Source organism: Eulemur rufifrons, chromosome 20 (assembly GCF_041146395.1).
Source record: "Eulemur rufifrons isolate Redbay chromosome 20, OSU_ERuf_1, whole genome shotgun sequence".
NCBI classification, from domain to species: Eukaryota; Metazoa; Chordata; class Mammalia; order Primates; family Lemuridae; genus Eulemur; species Eulemur rufifrons.
Genome location: NC_091002.1, coordinates 46,575,204 through 46,598,959, shown reverse-complemented (window position 1 = coordinate 46,598,959; position 23,756 = coordinate 46,575,204). Strand labels below are relative to the sequence as shown.

Below are 23,756 nucleotides of genomic sequence, written 5' to 3'. Positions count from 1 at the left end.
TCTTCTAAATGTTAAAGGTTTTTGTATAGACTTATGTTTCTTCTCCCATGGCATTCCCTTGGGAATGGTCTCAGTGTCAGTCCAGCACCCCTGTAGGCCTGGTTGGGTTTCAAATTCTCCTTAACCATTTATATACCATGAGACTTTATAAAATAGGAACACGTGCGTGCTCTACCTCCACTTTGGGACTTGGCTTGGGATACAGAAGAAACCATGTGTCTCAGAGTCATTAAGGCTTGTTTTTTTAATTATATTGGAGTTTATGGCATGTGTGTAAACTTTAAATATGCAAATAAATAAATATATATGTCTACTTGGAGTACGTAGATAATTCCTTCTACCAGCTATTCACTGTTGCCCTGAAAGTGAGCAGGGACCGTGGGAGGAGCAGGTCTGGCCCTCTCGGGTCCCTTGTGTTGGGTATACTCCTAGTAGGTAGTTACATGTGTTTATAGCTGCCAAAGATACGGTGAACCTGACATTGATGAAGGAAAGGTGGAAGGGTTGAACTTAAAACTAGTAGAGAAGTATGCTTTCATGCAAGAAACTAGGTATCAGATACGTCAATAAAGGGGCCAATATAAACTTCCATGTCTAAGTGACAAAGTACAGAACCTTAAACGTGACAGTAAAACTGATGTGGTCAGTTAGGCCCTTTGGGACAAAGGAGCTTTTGATTCCCACAGTCCTGAGCTGAATCAACTTTTTACATTTCCAAAGTAATAATTTCATGTCCCATCCACCCAACCTATACGTAATACAATGCGACTAACTTCACTAGTGATACACACTAGCTAGACTTGGGACATTTCCCCAGACAGAATCCCACTCGAGCAAAGAAAAAGCTCATTGTAGTAGCACATTAACACCCTGGTCACATAGTGCTGCTTCAAAATCGGCAACGATCATGGCTTACCCGAAATGGAATAAAAAGTTCATAAACTTCAAAGAGTTTCATAGAATTTAAGTTGCTCACTTTGTCAGATAAAAAAATTAGAGGAATGGTTTGCATTTTAAAAATCAGTTTTATTTCCCTAGTTACATAAAAACAATATAAACAAGCAATCTGTACATCCTGCTGGTGAATTCACATAATGCTTTAGTTCCCTGATCCTCTGACCTCCTCATCCCCTCCAGTTCTTTTCTGTTTTGACCACTGGCCACAGAAGTGGAGTGGACTTGGGGCTCAGATAGCAGAATGGCTGTTTGGTCTATTAGTTTTATTGCTTGCCCTTTTAGCCCACTCCCGTTATTACTCTTAGCACAAAGTTTTAAGCCCTTAAATCTGCGGGAGGCACTCTCAGCACTTTTGCGTAGGCATCACTAGGGGTCTGAGTGGGAGACTGGTACAGAAGGTGGCTGGGGAGCTGAAGCCAACGAATCACTTCAAACAAAAGATGAGATAAAAATGCTCTGTCCAGTCCACACGAGGAGTTTCCTAACACTGGTACGGGGCATCTCAGCTATGGGGAAGTCCTTGAAATTAGGTCCTAGAAAGACAGTTTCAGCTTTAAACCAGTAAAATCTTTTGGCAATGGGCTAACTTGCTTTAAAAGAAGAAATGCGATGCTATGTTAAAGATCTTGCAAGTGGAGGAAAGCCTGTCCCACAAAGATTCTTTGAGATGACTGACGTGGGTAACTGGGCTAACTAGGGAACTGTCAATGGCCAAACGTCACCAAAGCCAGTATGGTCAGTTAATATTCACTTTAGTTTTCCAACTGTCGCAAATGTAACTTTAAACCAAGGAACTGGGAGCCAGATGCATTTACAGATAAATGCAACTCAACCCCTCAGCTGGGCAGACTGGTTAGCTCGGATTCCCAGAGTGCTGAGTGAGGCCTGCATCAGAGCAGGGCTGAGGGAAGTCCTACATGATGCTGGGCCAACCGGGTGGAATACATAACAAGTGCTACTAATTTTCCTTTTCATGTACATAATTTTAACTCAAAATAGAAGTAGAGACGATGTAAACATTGTGACAGTTCTGGAATGTCTGTTGGAGATACAGAGAGTTAAGCAAAGATTGTCTAAGAGAAGCAAAGATCGTCTTAGCTTTCTATATATTGTAAATTCCTCTGGGCTTCAGCAGCCAAGTGATGCCACTGCTCCTGGGCAAGGTTTCCACATTTTACCTAAACGGAGGCAAATGTCCCTGACCTACTTTAATGAAATTTCAAAAAACCACCTGAGATAGGCCCCATCACGTCCAGACTGGAAAGTGTTTTGAGATCAATGAAACATACCAGAAATACTTGTTTTTCTTTCCCTGAAACAAATGTAATGAATATCAAAGCAATGATGCTAATTCTGACTGTGATTACACATTAAGTTTTGCTTCATTAATTGTTGCACTGGCAGCTGTTTTGCAGAATATTGCATATTAAACGGTGAGCAGCTGACAACGGAGGAAGGGGAATTTAAAAGGCCAGCTAAATTAATCATTTTTAAGAATCTGAGCAAAGATTAACCCCTTGGAGCTTTTGCAGACAGATCTTCACCAAAGTTCTTCCAGAGGGAACATCCTGTAGTCTGTTTTGTTCTGAAATGTTAACTCATTTGTGATGTCTTGCTGACTAATGCAAGCCCTATGATGAATAGCGTTAACAAAATGTATGCAGCAGAAAAATTTATAATTATTGAAATGCCTGAGTTTTGCTTGTAAAGGTAAAAATTTACCTATGAAAACACAGCAATTAGCTCTCTGCTTCCCCTCACTCTCCTGAAGAAACCTTACAACCCTAAAGCCAAAACGGGTAAAAATTGTGTAATTTAAAAGAAACTGGTTTCGGGGCCTACGACTGAAGAGTTCATCAAGGTTTTGCAACTGGAGGTTTAAAAAATCCCACTTTTCGAAAATATCTGACAATCAAGGGCACAGAGACTAAGGTAATGCTGATTCTCGCGGGTGCAAACAGCTTGTGGATCGCATAGGCCACCACGAAGGTGCTTGTGCCTGCTGCCACTTTTGATGGTACCAGCGACTCTTTAAATCCAAGTTTAAGCAGGACTGCAGACATGTCCACACCGCTGCGGGGGGAAAGAGACAAAATAATTATATAGCAAGGGATTAAATGGAGCAATTGATTTGGCTTACAGTATTTTTAAAAAATGTAATAGAAGTAGCCGAATGAATAAAAAAGTCTTATAAAACAAGTTCTTAATCCCATCAAAACAAATGCTGTCAAAAATCTCACCTTGAAACCACCATGTAAAATATGCTCAAGGAGATTAATGAGATCCCAATGTGCACGGACACGGCAACAGCACCGTATTCTTGAAAGACCTTTTTCAGCTGCTGTGTCTTGCTTTGCTTTTTCTCCTCTGTGCTGCTGACGCTGCTGCCCATTGTCTCGGTGTCTCTGCTGGGGTCCTGTGCACAAACCAGAGAAGGGAGAGACACCCGAGGGCAGAAGCAGGGTGTCAGTGGGCGGCGGCTTTGTCCTCACCCAACGTTTCACTCTCTTTCCTATCTGAAGAGAGATCAGTGACCTCTTTCTCACTCAGGGCGCCGAGGCTAACGCCAGTTTAGTCACTACGTGTAACAAAAGGCTTGGAACTAGGTATGGCCGGCACAATGATGCCCCCGAAGATGTCCTGCTCCCCAGAACCTATGGATATGTTACTTTACGTGGCTGTGATTAAGTAAAGGGTCCTCAGATGGGGAGAGTCTCTTGGGTCATCTGGGTGGGACCACTGTAATCACAAGGTTCCTCGGCAGGGAAAAGAGGGAGGCAGGAGAGTCAGCGTCAGAGAGGGAGATGTCATCACACAAGCAGGGTCTGAGATTTGAAGATGCCGTGCTGGCTACGGAGGAGTGGCCATGAGCCAAGGAATGCAGGTGGCCTCCAGAAGCTGGAAGAGGCGGAAGTGGATCCTCCCCAGGAGCCAGCCTCCAGACAGAACCAGCCCCGCTGACACCTGGGCTTTATTTAGTGCACCAAGACACATTTTGGACTTCTGACCTCCAGAACTGTAAGATAATGTGTATTGTTTTAAGCCACCTGTTTGTGGGCATCTGTCATGGCAGTAATAGTAATAAAACACTAGGGCTCACATACTTGGGGACAACAATGACACTTTATGGAGCACTTTCTGAGCCAGGCTGTCCTCTGATGCTTTCTCTCCATCTGCTGCCTCCTTTCATCCTCATGGCAACCTCTGAGGTCGACCCTGTTGTCTGCCTCACCTTACTGATGAGCAACACCAGTTTGGGGAGGTCAAGTAATGGGCCCAAGGTCACCAAGAGCCCATCCAAGTCCACAGCCTCAGCACACAACAACCACGCTCGAGGCCACAGAGAAAGGACAGTGGGCACAAAATAAAGCGGAACAAAAGCTATGGGATATTTATTTCCAGAATCAAGGTTTACACTGAGATCTGACACTGGCAAAGAGAGGGCTGACTCGGACAGTACACTCGGATGCACAGAAATAACTCACGCACGTGGCGTCTGCTAACATTCACTGAGCACCTACCATGCCTGGAATGTTCGGGAGAAACAAAAAAAGCCAACAACACTCGGATTAGGGAAAAAACCCTTCTCAGTAAGAGCACTTTGAGATTTCTGTAATGACAGTCCTCAGAGTTTGTCCCGGCAGGTGAGCATCTGGCTCTGAGTTACTCTAGTTATTGACTCTGCGGCTCGACCGCTTCTTGCATGTATTTTTAGAGGCAGCATTTTTCGAAAGATTTGAGGAAAACCGTCAGTGTCCTCATGATAGGTCCCTTCTACTGAGCCAGGAGCTGGGCTTACACTTTAAAGGTGCCATTTCATAAAAGCCCTTGAGACCCTCCGATTCGGGAACCACTGTCACTCCCGTTTTGACAGATGGGAGGCTGAGGTTCAGAGGGGAGTGACATGCTGACTGGCAGTTAGGACTGGTGACGGGGCTAGTCACCACCAGGCCACACCGCCTCTGTGACACTCGGCAGGTTCCCCTTCCTGTCCTGCAAGAGTGATTATTCCTCAAGGGAGACACCTGCCCAGAACTTCCAGGCCCTGGTGGGGAGAAAGGAAGACTTACCAGCCTCCTTCTCTTAGGCACATGAGGCCTCCCCTTTCCTGGCAGCCTTTGACTAGCTCTGCCACCCCCGGCCAGCAGGCTGCTGAGCGCAGGTTCTTTCTGATAAACAGGCCCCCGCCCACGTCTCATCTGCAGGGAAGCGCTGATAGGACAGCCACCCTTGTAGGCATGGTTCTGAGGCCCCTTTCACGTCCCCCGCTTGACACATGGCCCAGCTGAACTTAATTACGCCTGACTCTGCATAGCTGTCGCTGCCAAGGGCCCTTTTCTTCACATCCTCCATTTTGGCAAAAGACCTTTTGGCCAAGGAAAAATACAAAGGCAGCCGGACTTCCAGCTACAGAATGAGCAGCATCTACTGCAAGACTGTGGTAGGAAGAAAACATTCAGACACAGCCGGCAATCTCTGTTAGCTGGCACCACAGTTAGTTTCTAACACTCTAGAGAACACTTAGTTACTTGGGCAATTTTCTTCCTTTTATTTTGGTAAAAAGAACTATCTTTAACCACCGTGAGCCATGCCTTTGTCTTCCTAACCCTTGAGGGGACTAAAGAAGCAAAAATAAAGGAACTTATGAGGGTGTGACTTGCAAGCAGTGGAAAATTTTCAGACGTGCATTTCTTCATGAAATATTACCTTAAGCACCTGCAATGTGCTAGGCACCGCCCTGGACGCATTAGACGTCCCCTGAGTGTCTGTACTCAAAGTGCTTTCAAGAGTGTGTGTCTGTGTGTGTGTGTGTGTATGAGAGAGAGACAGAGAGAGAGAGAGAGAGATGCCCCCTTTGCTCTTCCCTAATACTTAATAAAGTAAAAAAAGCTCTAATAGAGAAGGGGCAGGAAGGTTTGAAGAATGAGTCAAAGACCTCGTCCACAATTGATCACATTGTTTAGACTGACACCTGCTTTCATTCAACTGATAAATAATATTAATAACAAACACTATATTGTGTTTACTATGTACCAGGCACACTGTTCAGAGTACTGGGAAAATGTTAATTCATATAATTCTCCCAATTTTGTGAGATAGGTACTACATTCACCCCCACTTAATAGAAAAGGATCCTAAAAGCCCAGAGAGGTTGTGTAACTTACCAGGGATCACACAGGGATAACTGTCAGAGCTGGGATCCACACTTGCTGAGCCTGGTTCCAAGGCCTTTGGCTTTATCTACTATGCTGTACTCCTTGCTCAGTCATGAGTGTCTACTCTGTGCCAGGCACTGTTCTAAATGTAGGGGACACAGCAATGAACCAAAATTGCACAACCCCACCCTCAAGGAGCCTATGGTCTTGTGGGAGAAACAGAAATAAACAGAACAATAAGAATAAAGGTAAAGTAAACAGAAAGGTAAAATATCAGAGCTGCTACTTGTGACAAGTGCCATGGAGAAACACCAAGGAGGGGAGGGAGGCAGGTAGGACCAAGGGGAGGGATGCTGCAAGTTTATAGAAGGCCAGGAAGGTTCAGGAAGGTCTCCCTGAACAGGTAGCAGTGGAGCCAGGACTGATGCAGATGAAAGGACAAGGGGCTCAGGAGAGCGTGTCATTTGCTTTAAAGTCCCCCCCCCCAAACACACACAATATGTGGCACAGGCCGGCGGCTGGGCCGGTTCACAGGACATCAAGCCATGCTGCGTGAAAAAGGCAGGTTTCTTCTGCAGCTTTCCTCCTCCTCCCGGTCATAGGGAGACGTCCCCCCAAACCCCCCTGCTGAAGGCAGAGGTGGGTGTGTCTCTCTGGCACTTGATTAACTGTCTGGCACATTTGGAGACCCCAGCTGGGCGACACTGCACTCTTGCCTCTTAATGAGGGCAGCCAGGAACAGCTGGCAGGGGCGGTGCTGGCCACTAACCAAAGCCCAGACCCTCCCTCCACCTGCTCCCAGCCCTGCTGGGGAGGCGCGTTCTCTGGGAGATGAGTGTCTTTTGTCCTAACCTCCTGTGAGGTGCTGATCCCACTTGGATTCTGCCCGTCTGTCAGAGAACAAGAGAAACAAGGACACCGCATGGGGGGAGGGACCCTGGGACTGTGTATCTTTACTGCGATTATAGTAATTGCTGACATTAATTTAGGATGCACCAGATGCCAGGTGCAAACATTATCTCATTTTACACACACCCTATGAAGTGTCAATTATTAACACCCCATTTTACAGATGAGGAAATGAGACAGAGAGATGAGAGATTTTGATCAAGGCCGCAGAACTAGTAGAGACAGGAACCTGGAGAGTCTGGGACCACACTCATCACTACTGTACACACCTGCACCTGCCCGTGCCACGGCTGATGTGGCTGACGGAACAGACTGGTCAAGAGATCGTTCCAGATGATGAGTACAGAGAAGATCCACACCCACGGGATGGAGAGGGGTCCAGTGGAGGCAACCAAGGCCTCACTGGTGGTCAGGGAAGGCTTCCTGGAGGAAGGAACAGTTGGGCTGAGCCCCGAAGGATCACCAGGAGGCAGCCTGGTGTGTGCAGAGGGTGCCAAACTTGTGAGGACCCCAAACAGGGCTCAGGATTTATAGACACGACCTATGTGCCACCTGTCAGACGGGGAGGCGAAGGCAAGGAAGGAAGTTTCTCCATTTGCGCAGGAGGCATGGTGAGGTCTCCCACTTACTGAAAAGCTACAGAATGTTCAGGAATCGCTTGCTGGGCGTGTGGCACTGCAATGAGGCCTGCATCAGCTCATGGATTTGTCCCCTAAACTCTTACTGGGAGGGTGCTATTTTTAGCCCTCTGAAAGATCAGCAAACAGGCCAGGAGGCCTTCAGTGCTTGGCCTGAGGTCGCCAGGCCAGTGAACAGAGGGGCCCGTGGGCACCAAGGCAAAGGGACTCCAGACTGCCGCGCTGGAAGTCCGGGCTTGTCATTCCTGCATTTCCGGACTTCCGAACTTACTACTTTTCTTTAAAGAGACCCACTTTACAAAAACTGATAGATTTTTTAAAAGTAAAGCTTGTATCACTGTTCTGAATGGAAACCGGTTTTCACTTGGTATTCATGGGAGGAAACCAAAACGGACCCTAACTGACAACACAGCGACGCTGACGCTCCTTGCCAGAGGCAGCCCGCTCCTCGCTCCTCGAGTCACAGAAACGGGGACAGCAGCCGGCGCGGGGAAGCCACGGGGCGCCCAGCTCCTCCTCTGCCCAGCGAGGCCGACCTTGCCCTCCAAAGGGAGCAGCACGAAGGCCACGGGAGGAAGTTCATGCGGGCCCCCCACTACGGTTCTGTGGGCTACACCAAGGGCCGGCAGACGCTTCGGAAACCCGGCTCTGCGACCTTGGGCACAGCGCCAGACTCCACGAGCCTCAGTTTCTCCGCTGTTACCTGGGAGGATCGCTTCCTTGGCTTGTCGAGATGTCGGGCTTCGGGGACTCCGGAAGTGCTTGGTTCCGGCAGCTGCAAGTGCAAAGCTGCCCTTGCGGCGGAGGTGGCGCGCCCTGGCACGCACTCCGCCCATCTGGGGGCCCGCGCGCCCGCCCCGGGATCTGGGTGGGGGTGGAGAGCCTACCTGTCGGCTGCGGCAGTCCCCGCGGGCAGTGCGCAGCAGCCGGACGTCTGGCCCCGGCCGAAGCAGGGCCCGGGTCGGGGGCGGCGGGGCGCAGGGGAGGGCAGCGGCGCCCAGGAGCCAGGTGGCGCGGGGCCGGACCCGGGCGCCCACCCTGCCCGCTGGGCCCAGTAGCGCCAGCAGCCCGGCCATGGTGCCCTGCGAGGTGCGCGCGGAGGCTACCGCAGCGGACCCGAGAGGGAGCCGGAGGCCAGAGCGGGGTGGGCGGGGCCAGAGCCGCGCGCGCCTCCTCGTCCCCGCCCCGCAGGGGCCGCTGCCGCGTGCAGGGTGGGCGGGGCGGAACCCCGAGCCCGGCGCGGAGTGGGCGGGGATGGAGAATGAGTGCCCACCCATTGGCTCACCACGAGCCCCTCCCCTCCAGCGGCAGTCTAGCGTGGAGTGGGCGGGACTAGAGGCCCCGCCCCTCCGGCCTCGCCCACCAGCCCCGCCCCCTTGAGGTGACTCTGCGGGTCTTTGTAGGGACTTGGGTTTCCAAACTATGGAGTGTTGTTACTTGGTGGGATGTTTTACTCTTTGAGCACAAAGGTGGGCATAGGGCTACAGCCTATGAGCTTTTCTCCATACAGAAATGGGAAAAACCTGAAAAATGTATAGATATGTTTACATGTTAGCTTCAAAGAAGAACAAAAAATACAGATTGACATTAATACATGTTTAGTTAAAAGTCCTCGAAATGACCCTCATACATTGTTGGTGTGAATATGAAATGGTGCAGCCACTTTGGAAAATAGTTTGTCAGTTTCTTAAAAAGTTAAGCACGCACTAACCCTATAATCCAGCAACTCCAGCTTTTCCGCAGCTTCTCAAAAGAAGCAAATCAGAGCCTAGAATGTGAAGACGCTAATGTTTGTAGCAATTTTATTCATATTAGTAAAAAACTGGGACTGTCCATCAACCAGGGAATGGATAGACAAACTGGGGTGCAACCCTACAATGGAATACTGTTCAGCAATTAAAAGGAATGAACTACTGAAACATGCATAGCATAAATGGATCTCAAAGCTGTTATGCCAAGTGAAAAAATCTAGGCACAAAAGTCACATATTGTATGATTCCACTTACATGAAATGCCCAGAATAGGCAAAACTATAGAGACCTAAAGCAGACCAGTGGTTGCCTGGGGCTGGGAGTGGGGGATGAGATTGACTGCTAAGGAGCAGAGGGAATGTTTTGGGGTGAGGGGAGGGTCCTAAACCCAGATTGTGGGGACCGTGGCTCAGCTGTGTGACTAAAACTCATGAGACTGTACACATAAAATGGATAAATATAATGCTATGTAAATTATACCTCAATAAAGATGTTTTACAAAGTCCTCAAGATGTAATATTCTGATAGTCAACTGCAGTTCAACTCAACCAAGCTCTTACCCAGTCATAGCAATCATATTGAACACATGTGCATTTTGATATGTTTTTATTATATAAGATGGAGTTACAGCTCCATAAGAGGGTCTATTGGAGGTCCTAAAGTGGCCCTGGATGGGAGTGATTCTATTCAAGTGTCTACAAGAAGGTGAGGAAGAGTGGTGAAGAGTGCAGGCTTTCAATCAAACTGACTCTACCAGTCCTGCTGTGTGATCTGGGATTAGTTACTCAACCTCTCTGAGCCACAGTCTTTTCATCTGTAAATGAGGATAATAATGGTTTCCCCTCATGGGCTCATTGGCTCAATTCTTTGACAAAGTTCTTGGAAAGGGCTTTGCTCAGTGCCTGGCACACAGAGAGGGCACACATGTTAGCTATGATGTCGCAGAGGATCTGAAGCCCTCATCACCCAGGGGCCAAACAGCCATGGCAGCCCCTCGTCATGGCACTCCAGCCACATGGGGCTCCTTGCCGTACCTCAAAACTTGTGTCAGGTGTGCTATCTCAGGACTTTGGCGTCCCTTGTCCACTCTGCCCGGAAGTCTCCAAACCCACACACTCACTCCCTCACTTCGCCGAGGCTTCTGCAGACCCTCTCGACCCCCAGCACGCTCATCGCTCCCTGCTCCCTCATCTGGCTTATCACTGTCTGACAACACGTTGTGCATTTATTAATATTTGTTTACTGCTGGAATCTAAGCCTCACGAGGGCAAGGAATTGGCTACCTTCGTCACCCTGTACAGATTGCCGTACCTAGGACAGTGGCTGGTGCTTGGTGGGTGCCCCAGAAATATTTGTTGAATAAAGAGCTTCCTTTCCTGTTCCTTCTTCCCTACGATGTGCCTGGCACTGTGCGTGTCCTGTGGGGAGAGCGCAGTGAGTGGCGGTGGCGTGTCCTTGTCCTCGAGCGAGCTGTGGGGGTTTGCTGCCTCCAGGAGCGGGGTTTGGTGTCAGATCGACGCTGGGGCAGAGGCCAGGGGCTCCCCTTGGAGGCTGGAAGAGCCGGCGAGTCCTGAGCCCCGGAGAGGCTCCCAAGGCAGCTCCCAGGCGGAGCGGGCGACTTGGGGCTGGGGTGTCGAGCACACAGGACAAAGCCAGTCCTGTTTCCATGCTTGCTTCGGGGTCCACGGCACCTGGAGGCCTCGGGCCATTCTGGTCCCCTCAGCAGAAGGACTCCTGTGTGGATGCATGACGTTATTCCCGAGGGCCCTAGCTCCTGTTGCGAAATGACCACAACAGCGGAAAGCGCGTTCAGGCAAACAAACCTTGGGCACGGCCTTGAGTCTGACTCGGAGACAGAATAACGATGCCACCTACAACCTACATGGGACACACTTGCAGACTCTGCGGGGCTCAGCACACATGAAAATGTGGGGTCTCTTATTCAAAAAGCAGGCAAAAGGTGCCTTCCAGAGTACTAAAATATGAAGCTTTTTCCTTCTTTTTGTAATCTCTCGCTCTTGAGTTGTCTTGGTGATTTTTACTATTTAAAAGAAAAATTTTAAAAATTAATGTATTAGGATAAATTTTACTATTCATCTTTATATTGCACAATGTCAATTTTAAATGTACATATAAGAGCATCTAATTGGCATGCTAAGTCTCCAAAATTATGTAACTTGTATTTTTTAGGTGGTGCATATGAATTTCATTCTTAGCTGAACAGTAGAATTACTGCACAGCTCTTTTCATTTAGCTTCTTGATACTTGCACGTTCTACCAACACTGTCTACCTCTGGCTTACTGGTGAGTAAGGAGGGACTGAAAGGAAAAGGAGCTCTGGGTTGTCCTATTTTTCCTTTTCTTTCTATGTCATCAATTTTTAGCACGAGTTCTTGGCTGATGTAGTTAAGAAACAGGAATAAGAAAGGATATTGTCGCCCAGGGTGGAGTGCAGTGGTGTGATCACAGTTCACTGCAGCCTCAAACTCCTGGGCTCAAGCCATCCTCTTGCCTCCGAGTAGCTGGGACTACAGGTGTGTGCCACCACGCCTAGCTAATGTTTAAATTTCCTGTAAAAACAGAGTCTTGCCATGTTGCCTAGGCTGGTCTTGAACTCCTGGCCTCAAGCCATCCTCCTGGCTCAACCTCCCCAAGCGCTGGGACTACAGACATGAGCCACTGCACCCTGCCCACCTGGATTTAGAAAGAGTCTATTACAAATGGCAGAAGCCATCTGAGTGTTTTCCCTACCCAAGGCCACCCCCAAGGGGGGTAACCACTGTCTTAACATTTGCACTTATCATTTTTTGTTTTTCTTTAGAGTTTGCAAATATTTGCATTTCCAGACAACATATTGTCTTTGCATTTTCTTGAATTTCACATAAATGAAATTATACTCTAGTTATTCTTTGACTACTGGCTTCCCCTCCCCCCCACTCAGTATGATGTGTGTGAGATTTCTAATTATAGCTGTCATGCGTTGGGCACTCGCACTGATTCTAAGCACTTTACGCATATGTACTCATTTATTCTGCCACAGCGCTATTTGGTAGACAAGGTATCCCTATTTTACAGATGAGGAATTGCGGCCTGGAGAAGTGGAGTGGCCTGTTCAAGGTCACTTGGCAGGAGAGTCACTGAGTGGGCTTTGAAGTCAGGCGCTCTGGCTTTCTTCCCGCACTAGGGAAGTCGTTCTGCTGGAATCCTCTTCCCCAGGCCCTGCCCAGTCAGCCCAGGCACCGAGTACCGCCTGGCGGTGGCGCGTATGGCTGTACGTTGGTGAACCTGCCCTCAGCGCGAGAGGATTGGCTGGCGGGGTCAGGCTGTGTCCCTCCCAGGAGAGCTCCCTACGGCTGCCTTCGCCCTTCTTTCTCCGGGCTAATAATTCCTGTCTGAACCTTTCCTTCAGCAACAAAGGTTTCCTGCTACAATGTGACAGACCTCCAAACAGGGCCCCCAAACCAGCCCAGAGAGAAATGACAGGGAGGACAGTGAACAGGGCTTTGTGCTTGGCTGGCTGTGCCTGGGCCAGTTTTCTACAGGCAATGGTCAAGTGAGAGCAGCTAACCAGCACTGACCCCCATAATACCCTTGCCATCATAGAGATGGGGGTCTTGCTGTGTTGCCCAGGCTGGTCTCAAACTCCTGGCCTCAAGTGATCTTCCCACCTTGGCCTCCCAAAATTCTGGGATTACGGGTATGAGCCACCACTCCCAGCCACCAGAAGCATCTTAGGGGTGAGAGGTAAAATAAGTATATAGAAATAGTATCACTAAAGTTTCACGCTTAAGCTCATTTTTACTTGAAATCAAAATTGAAACATGATTTCTAGAATGCCACTCTTTAAACCCCTCTAGTGGTCAAGTAATGAGATGAGAGCTTTTTATAAATGAGAACCACACTTGCATGACAGTGGGAGAACAATGTGTCATCAAAGAAAATTAGCTCCGTGTCACAAATATAATTGAGGAAAGGCTGAGAGTGAAAATGAACTTTCTTTCTTACAGGAGCAGCATAAAGACTTCATTATAGAAAATGGTTTTCCCAAGTCAGAGAATCAGGATGAGGAAGGAAGGGAGTGTGGCTTGGCTTGAATTCTGAGCTGAATTCTCAGTGGTGTTCAGAGGGGACTATGAATTCTTATCCCACTTAAGGCAGACACCAAATCCACTGCCCAACACAGCTCTGGGGCAGGCAGCCTCTGAGACGCCCAGTTGATCCCCGGCTCCTGGTGTTCATGCACGTGTGTAATCTCCTTCTCTTGGGTGCCAGCTGGGCCTGTAGCCTCAAATCTAATTGATAAAATACAGCAAAAGTGAGGGAATGTCACTTCTGTCATTGGGTTACAAAAAGATTATGGCTTTGGTCTTGGGCACCTGCTCTGGCTGTCTTGCCTGTGAGCTGCCCTATGGACAGGCCCAGGTGGCAAGGAACAGAGGGCAACACGGGACCTGAGGTCTGCCAGCAGCTGGCTGTCTGCTGGGAAGCAGACCCCCCTCTCCCTGCCCCCTGTCTGAGCCCACAGTCCTGGGCAGCACCTTAAGTACAACCTTGGGAGAGTGACAGGTACCCAGCTAAGCCAGGCCTGGATTCCTGACTCACAGAAACTGAGATCATTAGGAGTTATTTTAAGCTACTACATTTTGGAGCTACTTTGCTATGCAGTAATAGATGACTGATAAACACTAAAGTCATTAATTGAATGTATGCTGCGTTGAAGACTCTCATAAAATAATCTCATTTTAGTTTCCCATCCACAGGCTATCTGTGCGACCTTGGGTAAGTTTTTTAATGACGAGGAGCCTCAGTTTTCTCATTCATAAAATGAAGACAATAACAGTACTTGATTCACAGCATTGCTGAGAGGATGAAAGGAGCCAATGCTTCAAAGTGCTCAGCACAGGCCTGGCACGGAGCACGTGTTCGTCCCCGTCACCTGTTGCTGGGTAACGGCTACTCCAAACCTTAGTGGTGGAAACTAACAATCATTTACTAAAGCTCATGACATCTGTGGGTGAGGAATTTGGACAGGCACATGGGGAGACGTGTTTCTGCTTCACAATATCTGGGCCCTCAGCTGGTACATTAATAATCAATTGCTACATGGTAAGTTACCCCACACTCAGTGGCTTTAAAGAACACACGTTTATTATCTCTCAGTTTCTATAGGTCAGAAGTCAGGGTGTGGTTTAACTAGGTTCTCTGCGTGGGGTCTCCCCAGACTCAATTCAGATGTCATCTGGGGCTGTGGTCGCATCAGAGGCTCAGCTGGGAAAAATCTCCTTCCAAGCTCCTACATGTTGTGGGCAGGACTAATCTTGCGGCTGTAGGACTGAAGTCCCCATTTTCTTTCTAGTTGTCATCTGGAGGCCACTTTCAGCTCCCGGAGACCGCCTGCGGTTTCTTGCCATGTGGCCCTCTTTGTAGGCAGCTCACAACGTGGCAGCTGCAAAGCCAGCAAGGGGCAGACAGTCTCTCGCTCCAGGTTGCTGGGATAGAGTCACATATGACACAGTGTAATTATGACTGATGTCTTGTCCCCTTTGCCATTTAGTGTAAACTACTCAAGGAAGTCATATCTCATCAACTTTGCTGGAGTTTTAGTTAAAAGGAAGTCACAGGTCCTGCTCCTACACAAGGGAAGGACTTTACACAAAGACGTGGACATCGGGAGGTAGGAATTATTGGGGGTCAGTGACTTGCGGTCTGTTCACCACAGCTGGGAAGACTCATGGCTGGGGGCGGCTTGAACAGCTGCGGGCTGGAATGCTCATGAGAGCTGGCAGCTGGGCTGAGACGACTCCAGGGCGGGCTCAGCTGGGGATTGTTGGGCATATGGGCTCTGCCCGGGGCTTAGGGTTTCCAGATACCGAGCTGCAGAGGAGTATGGGGAGTTCTGGCCTTTCTTCCTGGACGGTACACTGTTGCCTCAGCAAATCGCACCTCTCAGGACCCCCACCCGACTCCCACCTTGAGAAGCCCTTTCTGTTCCGTTGGTGAGAACGGCATCACACGGCCACTCTCATCTGCGAGGAATTTGGAATTTGAGGGTTTGGAGAAGGGAAACGGATTCGGTTTAGGCCTGAGCAGGCACATCCTGAACAAAATCCGGGATCTGCTGGCCAGGAGGTGGAGGAGAAAGACTGGGCGGGTGACGCACACCTGTGTGGCGACGAGTGTGAACAAGACGGCGAGTGCGTGTGTGCAGGTGGGGTGCGGCGCACGTGCCTCTGCAGGTGAGGGGGTGAGACTGGAGGGGCCGAGTTGCTGAGGAAGAAGGACGGCTTTTTCCCTTGCTGGGGAGGAGCCACTTGTTCCCAGTTTCCAAGGGAACATGTCACTAGTCTGCTCTGGGGTTGAGGGCCTTGCGGTTACTCACTGTGGCTGGTTTTACAGGAATGTGGGAAGATAGAGTCAGAGGACAAGCAGAGGAACTGTGCTAAAATAAAAAGTGGACAATGTTTGCGACAAATTGCTTTGTGTGTCCTCCCAACATGTGTTCCCTGACCACATGGGAGCCTTCCTGAGGACAAGGGCATTTTTATTTCAGTTTTCCTTCTCTCTTTGTCGAATTCTCCAGTGACTATTCCAGATGTGTTTTGCCCTTCGGGAGTCCTTGCTCCGGCCCTGTGCCTTCCCTGTCAGCGTGTGTCCTCATCCCTCCTGCGGGGAAGCCCCGGGGCTGACCGAGGAGAAGCCCCGGTTCAGCTCCAGCTAACCTTTCCCAAGACAAACCCAACCACCTGCCCCGCACTTCCCTTCTTGCCTCCTCTCTGTTCATTTCCAATCTGCATCCGCGTTCTGCGCACGCCCTGTGTGCCAGCGCCCTCCTGGCAGTGGTGATGCCGTGAAATAAGGCCTCGTAGTATCAAGGTCTGATGGTTAACATCATGGCCTTGGTGTGGGACATGCTTGTCTTAGAACCTGGCTCTGCTCTGAACTTCGGCTAAGTGACTCAAACTAAATCCACTTCCTCACTTGTAAGAGGTGGAAATAATAATACCTAGCTCAGAGGTTGCTGGGGAGGTTAAATGAGATAACATGGGCAAGTGCTTATAGCACCGGGCCGGGCCGGGCCGGGCCTTGCACAGGGCGTGGACTTAAGCCTTGGAAATGTGGCTAACGCTGGTTTTGTTTTTGTTTTTGTTTTCTGTCTGGCCAGCACCCTATTTCGTTAGAGAATGCTCATCCCTCCCTCGTATAGTTTGGGTGAGGCTGTTAAAACTCAGTGGCCCACCTGCCCTCTGGTCAGGGGATGGGCACATGACCCAGATCTTGCCAAAGTACTCCGCATCCCTGGTACGGATAAAAATGGGGTCATGCTGTATACGTGCATTCTAATATGACTCTTTCACTTAATAGAGCACTAATGTCCCTCCTGTCGAAACTGTAATTGTGGAACATTATTTTAAAAGCTGCAGAGCATTCTGGAGTATGGATGCACCCTGATTAATCCAATATCCTGGTGGTGGGTATATAGGAGATTTCCTCTTTTTATTTTTTGCCATTATAACGAACTTAATTGTCAAATCCACCAGACTTTTCCCAGTTTCCATTATCTGTGACGTCTTGTAACAACAAATCCTGTTAGCAATCCTCTCCTGGAAACATTCTTCTCCGTGCGTTTCTTTGTTCATTCAACACATGCTTACTGGGTGCTGACCGTGTGTGTGCTCATTGCCATCGGGCGGAGGCTGCAGATTCTTCTCTCTCTGTGGCTAAAAGGCAGGGTCTTTGGAGGCCCACAGGTTGGAACCGAGTTCCAGAGCTCTACTAGCTGTGTGGCCGCAGGGAAATTATGTAACCTCCTGGAAGCTCAGCTTTCTTTTTCTGTAATATGGAAACAATGGCACTTGCCTCAGTGGCTTCCCGAAAGGATTAAAAGCAGTGCGACGTGTGCAGACGGGAGTGATATCGGTGCTCCAAAGGCTTTGGCCCCGTCCCCCTTCATTCTTCTCGGCGCTAATGGCCTCGTGGGGCACGCTGAAGCGAGGGGCAGAGGAGAGAACACTGCAGACCACTTCTGAAGTGGGAAGCGTGGAAGCAGCAGATATAGGTCTTCTGCAGAGGGGACACGTGTGTTCCTTCATCACAGCAGCTATTAACCGGGTATCTGTGATGCACCTGGCGTTGTGTTAGGTACAAAAGGGCACAAAGAAGAAATGCAGGCCAGGGCTCTATGCCTTGACACGACCCACAGAAAAAACCCTGAGCTCTTCTATTCCTGGGACACGGGACTCACCCCACCTCTTGTATTTTATTTTTTTGGGGGACAGCCTCACTCTGTTACCCCCAGTGGAGTGCACTGGTGTCGTCATAGCTCACTGCAACCTCAAACTCCTGGGCTCGAGTGAGCCTCCTGCCTCAGCCTCCTGAGTAGCTGGGACTATAGGTGAGTGCCACAATGCTTGGCTAATTTTTCTATTTTTAGTAGAGACAGGGTCTTGCTCTTGCTCAGGCTGGTCTTGAACTCCTGACCTCAAGCGATCCTCCCACCTGGGCCTCCCAAAGTTCTAAGATTACAGGCCTGAGCCACCACCCCAGGCCACACCCCACCTCTTAAGCTGGTGTGGAGAATATCACCAGTGGCAACTGTCACCTCCCATTTCAGAGTGACCCCTTTCTCCTGGCCTGCTTTGTGGGAGTGCTGTCTCTGTTTGACCTTCGGCTGACTTTGAATTGGCCTCTCTGTTTTTCTCCATTGCTTTGGGGAAGAGTTGAGGTCAAGAACATCGGCTGTGGAGGCAGGCACGTCTGGGTTTGATTCTGACTCAGCCACTTACTAACTGTGGCACCTCGGCAAGTCACTTGACCTCTCTCAGCTTCATAATCCTCCTCTCTGCAACGAAAATGGTAATAGTGCACACCTCTCGGCGCTGATGTGAAGCTCCAGTCGGTGACAGCTTTAGCACGCGTGGCCTCGTGCCTGGCACGTGACAGGAACTCAGAAAATGTGAGTTATTAAGAAGAATTCTGATTCCTTCTGCCCAGGTTCCTGCCTGGTTGGGTTTCCTCTTCTCGTTTCCACAAATCAGGTGGAATGTTAGTCCAATGCTTTGGGGCTAAGGGCATTTTATAGCTTGGGGTTAAGAGCTGGGGCTCTGGGCACAAACTGTCTAGGAGTGCATCCCGCCTTAACGTGCACTGACTGTGTGACTGGGCGAGTCACCCAACATCTCAGAGCCTGAGTTATTCATCTGTAAACTGGGGATAATAGCAGCGCCCACCTCATGGGGTTGCTGTGCGAATTAGAGAGAGAATGTGCATAGGTGCTGGGTACAGGGCCTGGCATGACCACTGCCTTCCGAAAGGCACTACCACCATTCTTGTTTTCCTTCATTCCCTCATTCTGAGAAAAGGGTGGACGGTGTGGGCTGCACTTACATAAAGGCTTTGGGGTGAGAGGTGCTGGACGTGGGACTTGAGCTGTTTAGTTCGAGGAGACCACTCAGGGACAGATGCTACTTATAAAAGCAGCACTGAGAAAAGAGGTGGCTCACTGGAGCTGGAGGTGCTGGCAAGGAATTCTGAGAATCTTCTCTCCACTGCCTTTGAGATAGAAACGATCACTTCTCAGTACTTAGTACTTAGGCAGGATCTGGATGAACTGGGACTATGAGTTCTAAACTTTTTTTTTTTTTGGTACGATGTCTGGAAAGGTCGCTAATGACAATGTCTGAAGTGGTTACTAATACCGATTTAAAGAATATTGACTCATGTCTGAGAAGCACAGGGATTAGCAGGAAATAAAATCAATATCTGTAAAGCAAACCAGCGCCTGTTCTATTGGCAATTGTGGAGTTTTTAGAAGCTCAATTGATTTTTTTTTGTTATAATAAGTAAGACTTGCTCATTGTAAAAAAAAAATAAAATCCAAACCACAGTGGTAGTAAATTTATTTATATATTCAATAGGCAAGTTTTGAGCACCCACTGAGGCACGATGCTGGGAATATGGCTGTGAACGAGGAAGACAAAAAGTCCACGGATCTTAGGCGCTACTGGGGAAGAGGCGTTGGGGAAATATAATTAGACAGCCTTCTCTCTGAAATGTAAGTAACAAGGAAGACAGCCCTAACTCCTAGTCTAGATGAGAATTAAATGTAGGTGACTAGCTCCAAGTTAGAACTTCATGTGTGTCATAGAGATATGAGAAGTATATTATTCCTTTGAATAGAGACAATTGGCAAACACAAATGTCTACCCAAATTACCAGGTGATTTAAGATAAACTCTGTGTAACAAACCATGCTGTCGAGTCCTCTTCCCAGAGGGCTACTTATTGTTGATCTTGAGAACAGGGATGCAATGGCTCGGACCTGCTTGGCTGTATAAAGGGTGAGATCTCTTTCTGTCCCTGCAATTTCTCAGTGACTGCCAGTGACGTGCATCACATTCTGGCTTAAAAAAAAAACAAAACTGTTTTCTTTCTCTTCTTCTTTGTAGAAAGGTTTTCTGGGTCTGCAGGAGAGGAACACTACTCCTCAAATGTCCAAAAAGACATTTGATTAGTTTGGTTTCTCGTTTTTAACAGATTGCCAAGAAGAAATGTGGGAGGTGGGGAGAGATGTGATCTGCCAATATCTGTCCAGGAAGAAAATGTTACTTCTAGATGCAGGTTTGGCATTTGAATTCTGATCCTGCTACTAGCTCGATGGTTGGCCTTGGACAGTTGCTTAATCTCTCTGAGTTTATTTCCTCACCAGTGAAATGGGGATAATAATGTTACTGACTTTATGGGAATACTTGAGATTTAACAACGTTCCATACACAAATGCTCTTAGAGCCTGGCAGACAAATGTATACACCATGGTACCTGCTATCCTATTACTATCACGACAAAGAGGACTGCTAATTATTATTATATTACCAGTATTCAGAGGAGATTCAGGCCTAATGTTAACAGCTGCTATTCATTGCACATTTCTATGCCCGGCTCTGAGAGCCGCATGTGGATGGTCACAACCCCATAGGGTTATCATCATTGCCATTCTGCAAACGAAGGAACTGAGGCTTAGGGAGGTTAAGGGGGGATGGAGGCGGGCTCCAGGGGACACGACGTCGGAGGCTTCCTGAGAGGCTGAGTTTCTTTCCGAGCAACGCCCGCTCCGCTTTTCCCGCAGGCTCGGCTGAGGGCTGCGCGCTGGTGCAGGAAGGCGATCTGGATCTGAAGGTTGCAGGGGCCGCAGGGCTGGGCCTGGGAAGCGGGCACTAGGGGCCCCGGGCTCCGCAGGCTTCCAGCTGGGTGGTGCGCACAGGTGGCGCTGGGCAGAGGCGGCCTCCCCGGCGCCGACAACTTGCACTAGGCAATCTTGCCCAGCAGGCGGCGCTGCAGGCTCTCCCAAGGCTCCGACCGTGGACGGGAGGCGCAGCCGGAGGACTTCGCGGAGACTTAGCAGTTTGCAGACGCAACCGCGTAGGACCGTCCCCTGGGCATTGGGACTCTGGCCCGTTCGGCAAACCGCTCCCGCGGGAGCCACGCACTGACTTTTGCAGGAAGCCTACCGTAAGTTCGTCTGGTTTGGGCGCTGCAGAGCTAAACAGGGAAACAACATTAACCTCTCTTCTGAGTATTCTCTTTTTTTCTTAAATTTTTCGTTACACCAACATGGGCCTGCATTTATGGACAACGTATGACTCAATTAGCACAGTATCGTCAAAGAGAAATGTGCCAACATAGCAGGTCGAGTTAGTTTTACAGATGAGGAAACTGAGGCTTAGACTATGAGCCGGGTTGTGGAATCCAGACAGAATCCAAGGCTAACTGGCTTCAAACCTCTTTTTCTAAATCCCCAGATTACGGAATAATCCCTCCCCACTCCTCCTGCAGATTCTTCCATCACATATTTACCAGGGAAGCAGACAGGGTAAGTAGAAGAGAAGTGAAAAGTGATTCCAGGGTGCGGCACAGCAGTTGTGTTCATGGGGGGTGCACAGACCCTCGGTGGAGGTTTTGAGGCGGAAGGTCATGCTGGGATCGGGAATGGCAAATCCTCCCATGCCCACAGGCTGGATGGTTGTGTAAATGGGAAAAGCGCCAAGCCTGGTGCAGGAGGACCATCCCTGTCTAAGGGGGCGGCTGCCTCTGGGCCCTAACACACTGATACCATGTGACTATGTGGGCCTGAGGTGGTCACACCTACCGATTTCTTAAGATAAACTGTGGTAGATTGCAAAAGTGGCCACAAATTCTTTCCCTCCCTTCCAGAGAGGAGTCTGTTTCTCTACCCCTTGAATCTGGACTGGCCTAAGACTTGCTTTGGCCAATAGAGTGCAACAGAAGTGCAGATGTGTGCGTTCTGAGCCCAGGCCTCAAGAGGCTTTGTACATCTGCTTTCGTTTTAGAAACTGTGACCACGTGAACAGGCCCAGGCTAGCCTGCTGGAGGATAAGAGCAGTTGGAGCAGAGTGAGCCAGTGGAGGACGTCCTAGACCAGCCATCCCCCACCTGATCTGGCAGCTGACTGCAAACGCATGAACAAGCCCGGCTGAGATCAGCTGAGCCAGCCGAACCAGCCTAGGCTAGCAGAACCACCTGGCCGAGCCCAGCCCAAATTGCCGAACCATGGAATCACAAGACGGTAAATATTTCTGAGTTCCACCTGGGGCCCCAGGAATCACCAGTTTGCAAACAATGCTATAAAGCCTGTGAAATAGAAACGAATCTTGGTTTGCTGCTTGCAGCAATCTTGGCATGAGTAAATCTTAGTCTTTTTATAAATACCAGTTGAATGGTAGTATAGAGAATGATTTATTGTGACTCCTGTCTAAGGGCATCAGTTTATTTTCGGCTTTTCTCTTGGGATATGGAGTTTCAACTTTGTCCCTGTGGGTTTCTTTGTTCAGGATGATCGCTGGTCCTGTTTAAAAATAGGATCTTTATGCTTCAGTAACTACACATTTTGCTCTTGTCACCTGCTGCAGTGAGCCTGGGCACAGCAGAGCTGTAGCTTCTGCACATTGACGTGCTTTAATAACTTCAGCTGGTACATAATCAATGAGCATTGATGAGGGATAGGAAATGATTATTTTGAATCAGCGTCCCTGATAAGTGCTAAGCAAGGTAGCAAAAGAAACTAGACTCTTCTTTCACAGCAGTTTTTCAACGTTTCTGAGTTGGTTTTTTTTTTCCTACATTTAAAGTCTGTGAGACTTTAAAAAGCGGTTAAAAACAATCTTGGTCCTAAATACCCAACATAATGGAAACGGGCATAATGCTCTCAGATTTGCAAAATTAGGAAAGGAAGAAAAAAGCCTGAGGAAGGTAGGAATGGCCGCTGGTTGTTTCAGGTGAGTTTTTCTCTGAGTTATTCACTGGTGGGTCTTTTATGAGAGACAGAGAAAGGATGGTAATTGTGCATACTTCACATAATGGAGCTCAGCTTGCTATTCTCTGACTTTGGACTTGGAGGAGGCCTGGCTCGTTTGTGCTCGTAAATGCTTTCAATGTCATTCCCATCTCACAAGCTGTGATCACTTAGCTAATGGACTGGGGGAGAGGAGACCCCAGTCTTTAGAGCATCTTTTTCTGGGTGTGTACTGGGGACTACCGACATCAGAGTCACTTGGCGGAGCAGGGAAAGGCTTCTGTAGAAAGCAGATTTCTGGGTCCAGACTAAAGTCACTGATCCAGAATCCCTGGGATCTGTAGTTTTAACAAGCTCCTTGGGTGATAGTCTGCAGCGCATTGGACCAGGGGAGGGGGTAGGCAGTCTGGTCTAAGGGGAGCTCTGGATGGGGATTATCCTCTGTCAAACGTCCAAGGTAAAGGTTTCAGTGAGATGCTGACCTGTGGCCTAGAATGTACGGAGAGCTGGCTTTGATTTTTGCCACTAGGATCAGGAGAGAATTTTTTAGATAATTAAAACCTGGTCTTCTTGTTTTTTCTTCCTTAGTTCTTTGCCTAAAAACCATGTCTTAGCACAGGCTCAAAGGACCACCTCTGGTTGAGAGAGACCCATCTCTTTATTTGACTGAGGATATTGCCATGCGGAACTCTCCAGGCGCTATGCGAGATAGCCCTTCCCCACGGTGCCTGACTCTGCAGTAAACTGCAGCAGTTTTAGATACCACTGTGTAACAAATTAGCCTGCCCCTTAATGGCTTAGAATAACAATAAACATGTATTATCATTTATGGTGTCTGTGGGCCAGGAATTCAGAAATAGCTTAACTGGGTGGTTCTGGTTCAAGATTTTTTCATGAGGTTGCTGTCAACACGTGGGCCAGGCCTGCAGTCATCTGAGGCTTTGACAGGCTGGACGATCCACTTCCAGGGTGGCTCCTTCACATGGAAGGCTAGTTGGTGCTGGCTACTGGCAGGTGACATCAGCGCCTCTCCAGGTGGG

The 23,756-nt window shown here is 48.8% G+C and overlaps 1 protein-coding gene across 2 annotated transcripts; it reads right to left on the bottom strand.

The window, feature by feature from the left end:
• Positions 1-2,585: 2,585 nt before the first annotated feature.
• Positions 2,586-8,784, bottom strand: FAM210B (family with sequence similarity 210 member B). Of its 2 annotated transcripts, XM_069495971.1 has the most exons (4): positions 8,548-8,784; positions 8,364-8,435; positions 3,198-3,373; positions 2,586-3,030 (listed from the first exon to the last, which is right to left on the bottom strand). In XM_069495971.1, the coding sequence occupies exons 1-4, from the start codon at positions 8,734-8,736 to the stop codon at positions 2,814-2,816; spliced, it is 654 nt and encodes a 217-aa protein (XP_069352072.1). In that variant the 5' UTR covers positions 8,737-8,784; the 3' UTR covers positions 2,586-2,813. The 2 variants fall into 2 exon arrangements, with proteins under 2 accessions (XP_069352072.1, XP_069352073.1); XM_069495972.1 differs by lacking the exon at positions 8,364-8,435.
• Between the last annotated feature and the right edge of the window lie 14,972 nt (positions 8,785-23,756).